Source organism: Argopecten irradians, chromosome 16 (assembly GCF_041381155.1).
Source record: "Argopecten irradians isolate NY chromosome 16, Ai_NY, whole genome shotgun sequence".
In the NCBI taxonomy this organism is placed as follows: domain Eukaryota; kingdom Metazoa; phylum Mollusca; class Bivalvia; order Pectinida; family Pectinidae; genus Argopecten; species Argopecten irradians.
Genome location: NC_091149.1, coordinates 7286369 through 7303088, shown reverse-complemented (window position 1 = coordinate 7303088; position 16720 = coordinate 7286369). Strand labels below are relative to the sequence as shown.

General features: G+C 37.5%; 1 protein-coding gene and 1 pseudogene across 1 annotated transcript in view; one reads left to right on the top strand and one right to left on the bottom strand.

The window, feature by feature from the left end:
* LOC138311156 (low-density lipoprotein receptor 2-like) overlaps positions 1-16720 on the top strand; it is a 163508-nt gene that overhangs the window by 82135 nt on the left and 64653 nt on the right. Inside the window, exons 4-5 of the mRNA XM_069252621.1 lie at positions 6416-6544; positions 8655-8836. Coding sequence (XP_069108722.1) covers positions 6416-6544; positions 8655-8836 — 311 coding nt within the window. The remainder of the gene's footprint in view (positions 1-6415; positions 6545-8654; positions 8837-16720) is intronic.
* On the bottom strand, positions 13688-16031 carry LOC138311142 (tripartite motif-containing protein 2-like; annotated as a pseudogene).

Here is a 16720-nt window from a genome sequence, read left to right as displayed (position 1 = left end):
TTTTGAGTTTGTGTAGTCAATGTTAAAATCCTGTGTAACAGGTAGATATTATAAAGTCAAACATGATTGTGAAATCCTGTGAAGTGGAGTTTACAAATGTTATAAAAGGTCCTTGATTCGGGAGATCCAGTCAATGTCATGTGTTTATACAGTTCGAATAATAAGTGGATCAGCGTGAATGAAACCAAACATTTGTTCAAATCCTGTTGAAGTGAGTTAAATTAGTCAAACTGAATTGTGATTTGGTTAGAAGTCACATTGGCTCCTTTTGTTGTTAGATAAATTATCACAGTAAGGTATTATACAGTCCTGAAACCATCCTGTCCCTAATTGTACGGTCGATATCATAACTATACTGATTTGCAAATAAGTTCAAGGTCAAATTTGAGGACGCTATACAATGAACGAAAGATATTTTCCTGTGAAGCGATTATTTGTTTACATTCAACGATCTTAATCCAAAATTACCACCACATTGTGAAGATTTTTACCTACAGTTAAATACCAAAATTTTTGTAAGTTAGGTTTGTTGTCAATACAATTTATATCCGAGCGGTGAAATGTATTTTGTATACATTTAATTTTGCCTTTTGGTAGTTATACAAAATTATCCAGTAATATTCACAAAGGTTCAGTATACGTCAATAATCAAGCACTGTGCGCAATATGTGTCACAAGTTGGTTAATGTTTCAAATGATACCAAATCATTTGGTGTTAGTTAAACAACTCCTGAAAAAATCCTGTGAACTGATTCATGGTAATAGCGAACTTGCCATCACTTATGTAAGGCGTTCATTGGTCAATTTCGGTTTTATTATAGCGTATGAAAGTGTCAATGTTCCGTCAAAACATGCCAGTGATTAGGATACACTGATTTATGTTGTTTTGTCAGAGTAACGTATCAGACATGGATCTTTAGTTGAATTAACTATTTTAATATTCAAACCCTTTGTAATGGAAAGGTTATAATGGACAGATTTTAAACCTGTGAAGTGAGTTACATGTCCCTAGTATCATAACCAAATTCGTGTGTATATCGATGTGAAGTATATCAGTTTAATTAGTCGTACGCTTTTCACCAAACTGTACAGTTGTGTCCATTAGCTAAGGCCAGTGGATCAACAATTCTCTGACTTAGTGTGTGCTTTAAAGAAATAGTATTTTGGCTCCATTGAAAAATTTTAATGAAATATAATGAAATTCTGAAAGAGGAAAGTTTGTGACTCGTCTATATATTGCCTTCATACCGGTATTATGTAAAATTTCCTATAATTTTTGAATCAACCTAACTAATAGGGTAAGTGACATGATTAAAGACCTGTCAATATGTTTACCCCCTATGACATTGACATTATTTGTACAGTTTCACCTTGACACTTATTGATCCCTTTGTTTTTAGATACATAAGTTGATCGCTTGTGATAATGATTTTTGGTTTTCCTTTTGGAGGTAATGTCCCTTAACTATCGTTCCTAAGTACACAATAAACAAGTGATAGGTTAAGCCACTTAATTAGAAGTGTTTTTACCAGAAGTCCTCCCAGTGATAATGATTATGTATTCAGTAAACCATCAGTTCGACCTGGAGAGAAATTTGAAGGTATGAAGTGTGCTGTTTAATCTATCTGTGATTTAATTTGTCAGTAACGTACAATTATTACGGATAAACAAAAATTCAGTATTTGTACCCTGAAGGTAGGTAGTAATAAGATGCCGATAATCTTCAAGCAGTACCTCATTTTTGAAGTAAATTTACCTGTGAGCTTAACAATGTAAATCAACTTTGAAATGTTTCCCAGGAGTTTAAAAATTCAGCTGATTATTTGACAGATTGTACGATTTGCGACGATAAAATGGGCTGTAAATAAATGGGAAATTGATAAACTGTGATAGCCTTTTGGACTAATTTGTAACTTATTACAGTCAATGATCATGTATAAAATTTAACTGTCAAAGTTACTATTAATTCAATAATGTATTGTAGATTCAATTCGCTGTAGTGAAATACAGTAACTGAAACAGATGGACTGTTTCACTGTATGGTTTGTTTGACAGTCAACTTCTGGATCCCCTTAAGTGTCCTAGAAGTTATGTAGGATTATTAAAAAATGTTAAACAAAAGTGCCCTGCATGTGGTAATTGATTCCACCTCTGTAAGTGTGTAGGATGACCCAGTAAGTCCAATGTTAGTAACTGAGAATACTTTTAACAGTTTGTCCTGACCATCCATATTGTCAATAAACACATTACCAATCTGTAAACTATTGGGAACTGTTTGAATAATGTACATTGCCCCTGTGTACCTTTTAATCACCTTTTAAGTATGGTGTCGCCATATTGTTTGTTGGAAATCACGATCTGTAAGAATTTTCAATTTCATTATTTGTGTCCTACAATTTAGGACTTCAAACAGCGAAATTGATAAAGCAGTTAAGTGCAGTGTTATAATGCTTCAACTGTTATCTACAAAGTAAGTACCATGGTATAAGGATATTTTTTGAGTACCAGGAAGGACAATTGACGAAATTAAAATACTTCGGCGCTTATAAATGGGGAAATGTTTATCAAGTTTATACAAGGTCACTGTTTTTTGAGCGTTTGCCAGCCGATTCTATAATACATATTTCTTTGTAGTTGATATCCATTTTTATTAAACAAAAGATCCTCATTTGCTGTCATTGAGCATGTTGACCCAGATAAGTGGTCACATAAACATGCATGGTTTACCAGATCAAAAACTAAACATTTTCGTGCAAAATCTGTGAATCTTGGTTTTGATTCAAACATTTCAGCTAAAAACCAAATCCTGTGTAATTTGACTGAGTTATTAAGTGTAATTTTGATTCTCTCTCAATGTATTTTTTTTTTAAGTAAAATCCTGTTAAGTGTGGTTTTTGGAAAGTCAAGATTTTGCCCCATTAATTTTTCCCTGTATTTTTTACCCAGGTTAAATTTCAGATACCTGTTCTAAATAAAAAGAATTTACAATTGTTGAATTGACCATGTTAAGTTTCCTGTCAAGATCACTCACTGTCGTTTATTTACGCAGTATCAGCAAGACCTGTGACCAGTACCGCTTCGGTAGTTGACACAATTATTATTAAAGATTTTTTTACTGTTGATCCATATGTTGATGTTGAATAAGTATAGATCCTGTAATACCGCTAGTATACATTTAGAGTCCGACAAGTGTTTGTTATTTAAAGAAGATTTTCAACAGTATTTCAAGTGAGGCCAAGTGTCCCTTTTTAATTCACAAAAATAAACCTGTAGTTAACCCATGTAATTTGGCTATCGGCTATCGAATAACAATTGAGACTCTAAAAAACTTTGACAGTGGGCAAGAATGTTTTTTACATGTTTGTATTATTTAGTTAAGATAATGCCCCTGTCCCTAGCACAGGCCGTGTAAAACGGAATTTAACAACATACTGTTTTTTCTACAGTTTGCCAATAGGTTGTGTAGCAGTCCAATAAGGATGCACAAATCATGTTTGTTATCAGAAGTTTTTGAATAGTAACGGCCCTATAAATTTACATTTAGCGTTTTTTACAAAGTGGATCCATAAAAAAAAAAAGGTCAATATCCATGTAAACCTAATTGGCTAAAGTCCTGTTTGTAAATTATAGTTTACATCCCCTAACCTTTATTCCCATAATGGGGGATAGTCGTGGTAGTTTATTTTGTCATTGTATAGTATTTGACTGTAGAGGATCCTGATGAATGAGGCCAAAATATTTTCGAATTTGACCAAATTATAGTTGGAATAATTTTCTATGTCGGCACGATGTATGCAAGTGTTGCACGTGCAGCTGAAAAGTGATTTGTCAGAACGGTTGACATATATCAGACAAATAATCCAATTCCCTATGCCGCCGTTGCCAAATATTGTAAAAATTCCAATTGTGAAGTTTTTTAATAAAGATGATTGGAGTTAAATTTTGAAGGTGAATAAGTGGCCTAAGGTCCTGGTATACATTAAATCTCTGTAATGTGTTTAAAATTTCAGTGTATGGATTGCCAAATAATGTGCCAAGTGATGAGCCGCCAGTTTCCCTGTCGGGTAATTAATCCCGTTAAATTTGAACATATTAGTACCAGTTTTGGCCTAACAAAACTCAGTACATATGAAATCTTACTGCTGATCTGAGTTTGTCAGACCGATCCATTCCCTGTTTGTACCGGTGGAGTTTTTCAATACTATCTCAAAATATTGATTTCCTTATAGGCTTTTTTATATGTAATCAGTGAGCTTTAGTTTTATCTTCATTGTTAAATTTGAATGATTGTTTTGTATGAAGTAATTCTTTTGTGTACTGTCAGATTGTCATTTGTACTCTTTGAATAAACTTGCGGCTTATCCTCTTCATGGAGCTACACCCCGGAATTGGGATTCAATAACTTTATTTGTTGTGTAACAGTTTGTTCAAACCTTTGTAACATGTTACTTTCAGTCAATTTTGTTAGATCACTCAGTCCGTCAATGATCAGTCAAATCTTGAAGGTGAGTTCATGGACAAAGGATACCAAAATCCAGTGAAGGGGAGTTCAATGGTCATAAGATACCAAATCCTGTAAGGTGATTCGATGGGTCAAAGATACCAATCCTGTGAAGTTGATTCATGGTCAAAGAACAGAAAATCCTATGAAGGTGAGCAATAGATACTAAATCCTGTGTGTGAGTTATATGGTTCAATTGATACCCAATCCTGTAAAAGGGTGAGTTTATACAATCAAAGATACCAAATCCTATATAGGATGAGGTTATACAGTCAATGATACCAAAGTCCTTGAAGGTGAGTTATACAGTCAATGATAACCAAATTCATGGTCATCGATACTAAATCTGTGATAGTGCGTTATACAGTCAATGATACCAAATCCCCTGTGAAGGGTGAATTATAAACAGTCAATGATACCAAAATCCTGTGGTGGTGTGTTTAAATGTGTCAATAAATACCAAATCCTGTGAAATTGTTTGGATTGAAAATCCCGTGTACGGGATCAAGGTTTTAGTAGATGACTAAGAGTTTCGGTGTTGTTGAAGATAAACTTCATAATTTAATACTTATAGATATAAAAAAAAATTAATTTCCTATTGGTCAAATTACAAAACATTGGTTTGAAATAATGATGCATTTGTAAAGGCTGAGCACAACTTGAAAATTCAGGAGATTTGGTTAATCGAAGTATAATTCTTTTCAACATATATTCTTTTTACCTCTGTCTTTTGGTCCAGTTGTTTCACAGACGTTGACGAGTGTGCTACGATGGGGAACATACTGTGCACAGCAGTGTAAGAATGTGAAGGGATCATACAAATGTCTGTGTACCGACAGATTCCACGACGTCAAGGGCAAAGGAACGCACTGTAAACCCAAAGGTTACTACACACAAAAACTGATCAAATCTAAATCCACCAATCAACAGATTTTGTGGGATAGTCCATCAAGCGTCCATCATCACTTTCTTTAAATTGCTTCTTGTCATAGAGTTCTGCATAGATTGTAACCACATTTGGCCTATTTAATTGAAAAAATGCCCTTATGAATAAGGAATGTTATAAACAAAACTCACTCCCCTGATTAGGTTGTATATATATGTATTCAAAAGTTTTCCTGAAACGTATTGATTGTTTAATTAATTCTGAATTTGGATTCTCACTCAAGATTTCATTACAATGTGGCAGATTGTGCACAAACTCTGATACTATTATCATTTCAGGTGGACAACTGTTGATCTTCTTCACCAGTGGCCACGAGGTACGACAGGTCATCCCCGACAAAAAGGCGTACTCAGGAACGTTAAGTTGGGGGCGCCACATGGGGGCACTAGACGTTGATGTGGATCGTCGCCTTCTTTACTTTTCTGATCTATCATTGATGAAGATTGAAAGAGCTGGAATTCCCGACGATATCAAAAATGGTGGCCTGCCGCGTCCCCAGGATTTAAACGCAGATGTGACCCAGGTGGAGGGGATAGCCATTGATTGGGTTACAAAGTAGGTCAAAGGTCATTTTCATAATTAAGAAAAAAATGTAAATAGAGGCAAAACTTGTGAACTACAAAAAAGAATTAGCTCTAACAGATGAATTTTCACTTTTTTTTAATGTTGATCGAGCCTTTATCATAAAAGGAAAATTAAAAAAATATACAAAATATTAAATATTTTCAATGTGTTATAATGAATACAGTTGACTAATAACAGTTTACCACTTTTTATTTCTGAAAGTGTTTTGGATTTGGTAGATTTATAAATATCAGAAACTCTAAGGATTATACTAAACTCCAAGTTTTAGTTCCATCAATGTTTGTAAAGTGTGTGTTATGTAAAGGACAGATAGTGAACTCTTTCTAATTTTGTATAATTTTTGACTGTCTGAAATTATTAGTGTTTTGATATGTTCCTTCCAGAAATATTTATTGGACAGATTCGAGTCGGCGGACGATCTCTGTTGCCCTAGACGACGGTCGATACCAGAAGACCTTGATAAGGGATGACTTGGTTCATCCTCTGGCTATAATTGTCAACCCTAAACTGGGGTAAGTTAGGATTGATCCTTCAGGAGTTACCTCCCCTTCATACATTATTTGTACATTCATACATTATTTGTACATTTCCTCCCTTAACCTTCATTGTCAACCCTAAACTGGGGTAAGTTAGGATTGATCCTTCAGGAGTTACCTCCCCTTCATACATTATTTGTACATTTCCTCCCTTAACCTTCATTGTCAACCCTAAACTGGGGTAAGTTAGGATTGATCCTTCAGGAGTTACCTCCCCTTCATACATTATTTGTACATTTCCTCCCTTAACCTTCATTGTCAACCCTAAACTGGGGTAAGTTAGGATTGATCCTTCAGGAGTTACCTCCCCTTCATACATTATTTGTACATTTCCTCCCTTAACCTTCATTGTCAACCCTAAACTGGGGTAAGTTAGGATTGATCCTTCAGGAGTTACCTCCCCTTCATACATTATTTGTACATTTCCTCCCTTAACCTTCATTGTCAACCCTAAACTGGGGTAAGTTAGGATTGATCCTTCAGGAGTTACCTCCCCTTCATACATTATTTGTACATTTCCTCCCTTAACCTTCATTGTCAACCCTAAACTGGGGTAAGTTAGGATTGATCCTTCAGGAGTTACCTCCCCTTCATACATTATTTGTACATTTCCTCCCTTAACCTTCATTGTCAACCCTAAACTGGGGTAAGTTAGGATTGATCCTTCAGGAGTTACCTCCCTTCATACATTATTTGTACACCCACTAGCCTTCATTGTCACAATACCACAAAAAAATAAGTTATCTCCCCTATGTCCGAGACACACCATAGTCTATAAGAGTGGTAGTTTCTTAGCGCTCAGCGTGAGTAGGACGAGCGGTTGGCCCGATGTCAGTATAATGTGACCAGGTGGGGTGTGTTGCTTGGTGTCTTCAGTGGCACTAAAAAAACGGTGTTCAACACGAATATAAAGCAGATTCCCAATACAGGCACCGCACTCGTTCTTCATACACACAACAAGGCTGTCCTTACATGACCCTGACTGTTAATATGAGGTAAATTTAATCAAACAAACAAATTTTAGTGTCAGATCTTCCAAAACTGCACACAGACCCCTCCCCCCCCACACACACACACGCGCACATTTTCCCTTCATTTACTTCTAAATCTACTCTTAGTAGTTATATCCTTTTCAAAGGAATCGTCTTGCTTACCTTCACAAAAAATGAAGGTTTCTATCATGAATTAGGCAAAAAGTATGATAACGGGTAGAATCTAGAACTAATGATTCAAAATGTGTCTGAAAATCTTGAATTTGGTATTGACAGATTGCTGTACAGGACAGATGCAGGCAGCACCAGTCCTAAAATAGAACAGGCTTGGATGACCGGTGAGGAACGGTCAGTCTTGGTCTCCACATGGCTCGGCCAGCCAACTGAGGACTGACCCTTGATGACCACATGGATGACCGCGACTTTACTGGTGTGACTCCAAGGAAAACCTGATCGAGTCCATCAAACTGGACGGATCAGACAGGGTCATCGTCGTCGGGAAAAGTGAGGTCAAAGTTCATTCTGTTGTTGGTATACTCCTGTATAACTAGTGGGTCAAGGTCAGAGGTTAGGTCAATCACTTTGATCTACCTTTCTAAGTAAATGACCCAGGGTCATATAATTTTGATTGTAATATTCAAATGTATATGTAACAAAAAATAGATTCACTGACTTAAGGACAAGGTCATTACTTTTCTTAAATATTTGTAAATTCAAGATTATTTCGATGTAAGACTATGCTAACCGACGAGAAATACCTACAACTTTCACATGTGAATCACAATTTTCTTTTTCAAAATATAACCTGATTTTAGTTTTATCCACATATTAGCCGCTCACCTGATTTATAGGGAAATAAGAAGCAGCGTATAATCTGGAAAATAGGGTAAAATGGTTAGGCTTCAATACATTTGTTAATGGTAATTTTCAGTTGATCATCTAAAACATGTTAAGTTTATAATTTTAGAATTTCAATTTGATGCTTGGTTTATTTTATTCCATGTCTTCTTCCATGTCAATCTTTATTTATGATCGTAAATATTTCATTTGAAAATGCCCTCCTCTATAGTATAAGTATCTTTGATATCCTTCAGGCCTAGACAATCCCGTCAGTTTGGATGTATTTGGAGACTCACTATACTGGGCTTCCCAACAGATGGGCGCCGTCTGATGAATATGGATAAATTTGGATATGGTGTTAACGTCACCCTACAAACAAGACTCCTACTGCCCTCTAGTGTCAGAATCATGCACCCGAAACGTCACAATTTATCAGGTAAATTACTATAAGGCTAGATTTACAACTGTACAAAATCAATGTCAATATCATAAAATTTCATTTCAATGTACAGGTATGTATAGATACTTACATTTTATCTATATGTGTTTTGAGTTACTTCCCTTTACTAACAAATCAATTACAATGTATATACGTGTATATTACTTATACATGTATACTATAATATTTCATTGGAATTATGTAAAGATACTTACATTGTATCTATATGTGTTTTGTGTGAGTAAGAAGTGTGGAAGTGTATAAGAGTTACTTCCCTTCACTTACAAATTAATTACAATGTATATCTACATTTCATTTCAATTATGTATGACTGTAAAGAAAATGACATAATGAAGCCAGAATAGACAGGTATCTGTATTAGACAAGGGTCGGTTTTGACAGGTTACACTGTATTAATATTTGTATTAGGTACTGGTCCATCTGTTCCTGGGTTCATCAGGTACTGGTCCATCTGTTCCTGGGTTCATCAGGTACTGGTCCATCTGTTCCTGGGTTCATCAGGTCCTGGTCCATCTGTTCCTGGGTTCATCAGGTACTGGTCCATCTGTTCCTGGGTTCATCAGGTACTGGTCCATCTGTTCCTGGGTTCATCAGGTACTGGTCCATCTGTTCCTGGGTTCATCAGGTACTGGTCCATCTGTTCCTGGGTTCATCAGGTACTGGTCCATCTGTTCCTGGGTCATCAGGTACTGGTTCTCAGGTACTGGTCCACTGTTCCTGGGTTCATCAGGTACTGGTCCATCTGTTACTGGGTTCATCAGGTACTGGTCCATCTGTTCCTGGGTTCATCAGGTACTGGTCCATCTGTTCCTGGGTCCATCAGGTACTGGTCCATCTGTTCCTGGGTCCATCTGTTCCTGGGTTCATCAGGTACTGGTCCATCTGTTCCTGGGTTCATCAGGTACTGGTCCATCTGTTCCTGGGTTCATCAGGTACTGGTCCATCTGTTACTGGGTTCATCAGGTACTGGTCCATCTGTTCCTGGGTTCATCAGGTACTGGTCCATCTGTTCCTGGGTCCATCAGGTACTGGTCCATCTGTTCCTGGGTTCATCAGGTACTGTCCATCTGTTCTGGGTTCATCAGGTACTGGTCCATCTGTTCTGGGTCATCAGGTACTGGTCCATCTGTTACTGGGTTCATCAGGTACTGGTCCATCTGTTACTGGGTCATCAGGTACTGGTCCATCTGTTCCTGGGTTCATCAGGTACTGGTCCATCTGTTCCTGGGTTCATCAGGTACTGGTCCATCTGTTCCTGGGTTCATCAGGTACTGGTCCATCTGTTCCTGGGTTCATCAGGTACTGGTCCATCTGTTCCTGGGTTCATCAGGTACTGGTCCATCTGTTCCTGGGTTCATCAGGTACTGGTCCATCTGTTCCTGGGTTCATCAGGTACTGGTCCATCTGTTCCTGGGTCCATCAGGTACTGGTCCATCTGTTCCTGGGTTCATCAGGTACTGGTCCATCTGTTCCTGGGTCCATCAGGTACTGGTCCATCTGTTCCTGGGTTCATCAGGTACTGGTCCATCTGTTCCTGGGTCCATCAGGTACTGGTCCATCTGTTCCTGGGTTCATCAGGTACTGGTCCATCTGTTCCTGGGTTCATCAGGTACTGGTCCATCTGTTCCTGGGTCCATCAGGTGCTTGGTCCATCTGTTCCTGGGTCCATCAGGTACTGGTCCATCTGTTCCTGGGTCCATCAGGTACTGGTCCATCTGTTACTGGGTTCATCAGGTACTGGTCCATCTGTTCCTGGGTCCATCAGGTACTGGTCCATCTGTTCCTGGGTTCATCAGGTACTGGTCCATCCTGTTCCTGGGTCCATCAGGGTCCATCTGTTCCTGGTACATCAGGTACTGGTCCATCTGTTCCTGGGTCCATCAGGTACTGGTCCATCTGTTCCTGTGGTCCTGTCAGGTCTGGTCCATCTGTTCCTGGTCCATCAGGTACTGGTCCATCTGTTTCTGGGTACATCAGGTACTGTGTTCCTTGATTCCAACATGTCATATCAAAAGTTACATAAATCCAAATAGTCTTGTATAATCCTAAAGGTCTGGGTCATCTGATTATTTGGTCCATCTTGTTCCACTTTCATCAGGTATCTGATCTGTTCCTGGTTCTGGCCTGTTATTTTAATCATTGTCCATAAATATCCGACAAAAACCATCTGATTACCTGTCTGTCTAAAAATGTAATGGTCCATCATGGTCCCATCTGTTCTTGTTAGTCATTTGTACATATGTTCCTGATTCATCTGTAATTGTTCCTGGGTCAGTTCAAATTTCTATTTATCTGGGTACTGGGGTCCATGTTTAAACTTGTCATCTGGAAAATTGTCAAATGGTTTTAAAACTTAAATACCACTTGTCTTGTTTTCATTATTCTTGGTCTGTAAACTGGTATCAGACCTGATAAGACTTTCATAATTTTTAACAGCATAACCCTGTCTGTTAATACCTAAACTCTTAGTATAAAAAAAATCGTTCAGCCCCATGGGCCTGTTAATTTTTTTATCAATGTAACACCAGCACTGTTTATTAATTTATCAAAGAATGTAGGTATAAACTACTATGACAATGATTGGGATATCAATTAAATGAAGTTCAAAACTACATTTATGTAGTAATTGAATAACCAAATATACACAGTACTTTTAATATTTTAGTACAATTTTTTACAAATCCACATCATGCAAATTGTTTACCTGTATCTCCAGGTGTATTCACATTTTTATAAATACCGACACAAAAGTCTCCATCAAGTCTCTACCTAACTACTGTAAAATCAACTGTCTTGCTGTGGCGATTAAATATCACACAATTTCATTTGTCAAAACAAGTTTTAATCACATAAATATTCACAGATTTAACAATTTGAATGATAATTCCTGTCAATATAGTTGATAAGATATAATGGAGATGAAACTTTTTACTTGGATACTTTGTGAAAAGTAAATCACACATGCAAATGAAAGTAGTTTTACACAGTACATACTGTATAGTTATTATATGAAAAATCACTATGTACAATAATTTCAAGTAAAGTATTAGAAACCAATATCTTTGTCCATAAATCAAACCTGTCTATTAAAGGGTTTTTCACAAGGTAAAAATGTACTTATAAAGATCCAGCAAGAAACCTTGTCTATAAAGACCAAACCTGTATGTAAGTCTAAAGATCACCCACCAAGGATCAAACCTGTCTATAAAGATCACCCAAATGTCAAACCTGTCTATAAAGTATCACCCTATCACAGCTATCACACCCTGCTGTACTGTAGTAGTTTTATCACAGCTATCACACCCTGCTGTACTGTAGTAGTTTTATCACAGCTATCACACCCTGCTGTACTGTAGTAGTTTTATCACAGCTATCACACCCTGCTGTACTGTAGTAGTTTTATCACAGCTATCACACCCTGCTGTACTGTAGTAGTTTTATCACAGCTATCACACCCTGCTGTACTGTAGTAGTTTTATCACAGCTATCACACCCTGCTGTACTGTAGTAGTTTTATCACAGCTATCACACCCTGCTGTACTGTAGTAGTTTTATCACAGCTATCACACCCTGCTGTACTGTAGTAGTTTTATCACAGCTATCACACCCTGCTGTACTGTAGTAGTTTTATCACAGCTATCACACCCTGCTGTACTGTAGTAGTTTTATCACAGCTATCACACCCTGCTGTACTGTAGTAGTTTTATCACAGCTATCACACCCTGCTGTACTGTAGTAGTTTTATCACAGCTATCACACCCTGCTGTACTGTAGTAGTTTTATCACAGCTATCACACCCTGCTGTACTGTAGTAGTTTTATCACAGCTATCACACCCTGCTGTACTGTAGTAGTTTTATCACAGCTATCACACCCTGCTGTACTGTAGTAGTTTTATCACAGCTATCACACCCTGCTGTACTGTAGTAGTTTTATCACAGCTATCACAATCTGCTGTACTGTAGTAGTTTTATCACAGCTATCACACCCTGCTGTACTGTAGTAGTTTTATCACAGCTATCACACCCTGCTGTACTGTAGTAGTTTTATCACAGCTATCACACCCTGCTGTACTGTAGTAGTTTTATCACAGCTATCACACCCTGCTGTACTGTAGTAGTTTTATCACAGCTATCACACCCTGCTGTACTGTAGTAGTTTTATCACAGCTATCACACCCTGCTGTACTGTAGTAGTTTTATCACAGCTATCACACCCTGCTGTACTGTAGTAGTTTTATCACAGCTATCACACCCTGCTGTACTGTAGTAGTTTTATCACAGCTATCACACCCTGCTGTACTGTAGTAGTTTTATCACAGCTATCACACCCTGCTGTACTGTAGTAGTTTTATCACAGCTATCACACCCTGCTGTACTGTGGTAGTTTTATCACAGCTATCAATCACACCCTGCTGCACTGTAGTAGTTTTATCACAGCTATCACACCCTGCTGTACTGTAGTAGTTTTATCACAGCTATCACACCCTGCTGTACTGTAGTAGTTTTATCACAGCTATCACACCCTGCTGTACTGTAGTAGTTTTATCACAGCTATCACACCCTGCTGTACTGTAGTAGTTTTATCACAGCTATCACACCCTGCTGTACTGTAGTAGTTTTATCACAGCTATCACACCCTGCTGTACTGTAGTAGTTTTATCACAGCTATCACACCCTGCTGTACTGTAGTAGTTTTATCACAGCTATCACACCCTGCTGTACTGTAGTAGTTTTATCACAGCTATCACACCCTGCTGTACTGTAGTAGTTTTATCACAGCTATCACACCCTGCTGTACTGTAGTAGTTTTATCACAGCTATCACACCCTGCTGTACTGTAGTAGTTTTATCACAGCTATCACACCCTGCTGTACTGTAGTAGTTTTATCACAGCTATCACACCCTGCTGTACTGTAGTAGTTTTATCACAGCTATCACACCCTGCTGTACTGTAGTAGTTTTATCACATCTTGTAGTACTGTAACATCTTCACACGACCCCATAAGAACCCAATACTTATCCACAGTAAATCATCTCTACCCACACCTACAGCCCCTACCCAGTCTCTGTCTGTGTGTAGGATCCTGAGTACCTTTACCATCTTTACTCACTAGGACAACATTTTTATTGTTACCATCCCCTATGATGAGGCTCCCCTGACTATCATACACTATACCCCAGGGGTTAAATGGTTTACCTCCTGTTTGTGGTGATTGTTTACATGTACTGGGGATGTCACCTCTGTATACAAACAGTTGCTGGAAGTCAGTATCCATGACAACAACATGTTTGTTTCCATCACCACCATCATCTTTATCACTGTGATCAATCACTGCGACATTGTTAGTGACAGGACACTCTGTGATCCTGTATGGTGTACACACTAATGGTTTCCCAGTCCCTGCTGCCATTGTAGTGAGTACCATCTGACCTTGTGTGGTATATTTGGAGACATTTCCTGACATGCCCACAATGACATGGTTCTTTGCTGTAATACATATGCTGTAAGGATGTGTTTTAGTTGTGAATTGTTGAGTTAACTGTCCTGATACCAGCTCCAGGATGTTGTTTTGTATATCACAGGCCCACAATCTGTGTGTTGTTGGTGATAGACTGATGTCATTGATCCCAGCCTTGTGTGTGACCTTCTGTATCACTGTGCCCTTCCTGTCCAGGAGAGTTAATGTGTTACTGTAGTAGTTACTGGTCCAGGCCTGGTCATCAGTGGTAGGACATATAGAAGTAATGTAACATGGAGACTTCCACTCCTCCACCACCTTGGTCTCTGTCAGTAGTGTTTTCCTGGCCACTGCTTTCTTACCTTTATCCTCTGACTGTTGTTGTGATGAGGGTTGTTGCTGACCGTCTGATAATGATACTGACCGTTTCTGGTCAGTGGATGTATGACTTTGGCCTGAGGTGGTGACTTTTCCTAAGGCTTGTACCAGGTGACCTTTAGGAGTGTTGTTGGGGTTGAAGCTGACTGTATCTAAAGTAGGTTTGACAGGGATATGTATTCGGGAATCTATTTCATTTTTAGTGTCATATATTTCTATGTGTGAGCCCTGCTGAAGTGTTGTCTTACATTTCTGTATTTGGTGTTTAATTTGTTTGTTCAATGATTCTAGTTCTTGTTTGTATTTTTGTATGAGTTTGATGTTGTCGTCTTTAAGTTTTTGATAAAGTGAGAGTGTCTCTTCTCTAAGCTGGTCAAGGTCTTGTTTTAATTTATCTGTTTGCATCTTCAATTCATGTGCTAATTTATCAAATATGTTGTCATTGTCTTTGAGGAGTGTATCTGTAGATGTGATGTATTTCCCAATCTGTACCAGATCATTTTGTTCGGTTCTGTCAATAAAGTTTCTGATGTCTTGTTTCTTCTGAGGAGTGACTTCACTAAGCTCACACACTGGATGAATTTTGTGAATGGTGGAAACGCATTTAGCACAAATTGGTTCTTGACATTTTTCACAATACCAATCTAGTTGTTTCCCCTTGTGATGGTTACAGGTTGTCTGTCCTTCCGTACGAACTGGTATGTTTGCTGTTGCCATTTTGATGAAGATGAGCTATTTGTTGAATTTCTGAAAAATTGAATATATATACTGGATCAATTCAATGTTTAACATAACCAGTTGAATAAGAGTTTTATTTGATGTTGTTAATTGCTCTTTGTTCTATTCAGTTCTATGTGTGTACATACAGTTTTTAAATATTGATTGACCTCAATGTTTTTAAAACGCCAAGAAAATAATTACCCAATAATCACTGCATTCACTGATGACACACACAGGGTACCTGGGATTAAATCAAGTTGGTCTTCCCCAGAATCTAAATGATATTCAATGCTGTTCAAATTTCTCTTCCTCTGAAATTTACAGCTTAAACCATGAATTTACTTCCTTCTTCTAATGTTGGCAGATCAGTCACTTTCTCAGTTTCTGATGAAAATATCCATTTAAGATAAAATTCAGTCTTGGTAATACACAAAATTGTCCATTAAATGAAATTTATATGTGTCCACACAGAATAAGACCATCCTTGTCATTGGTTACTAATGTAAACAAACATTTAGCAACCAAAATGTCAGTCTATTGAGGCCTGGCGATATCTGATATTATTACTTCCTTGTCTAGTTTGACACACACACAGTTGTAAAGCAGACATAGATTGTGTAGTAGGTCAATTTGAGTCACGTTTGCAAACCCTGATATTTAAATACCCACAGTTCACCTGGGGTGAATTGTCTGTTGGGTATGTGTATTGGGTAATAAGTATTGTCTGTTATACCTGTACTGTACGTGGAAAAATACATGATATTTTGATTCTTTGTATATCTACGTATAAATGAAGTCTTTTAAAATCCATGTAGTGTAATATTTTTGTCTGGTACATATACATTTACAGTTGTTGTAAATATCAAAGACAAAAAAAATCTTTATTTCAAGAAGGAAACATTTATACTGAACGAAAATAGTTTTTACCAAATATTTTAGAAATAGTGGAAATATTGGGAATCAGGTCAAAAATGTTTGAGAGAAATCCCTATAGATGTGTAATTCTATTGACAGACTACAATTGCAATAGTATTCTGAAGTCTATTAAATTCTGGTCAATGAATTGGCAGGTCATTTCGTAAATGTAGTGCAGTGTCAGGTGTAGAGTTACTTCCCTTTACCTGCAAGCGTCACTAACATCCCAAACACAAAGACAATGATGATCGAGAACAATGTCTGTGTTCGCTTTTTGATCAAATATCATTGGAAAAGTGATATTTTATTGTGACTGTTAGTCTGTTACTCTATCAATTCTCTGTGAGTACACCCAAGCTACAGAAAAATATCTGACTAATGAAACTA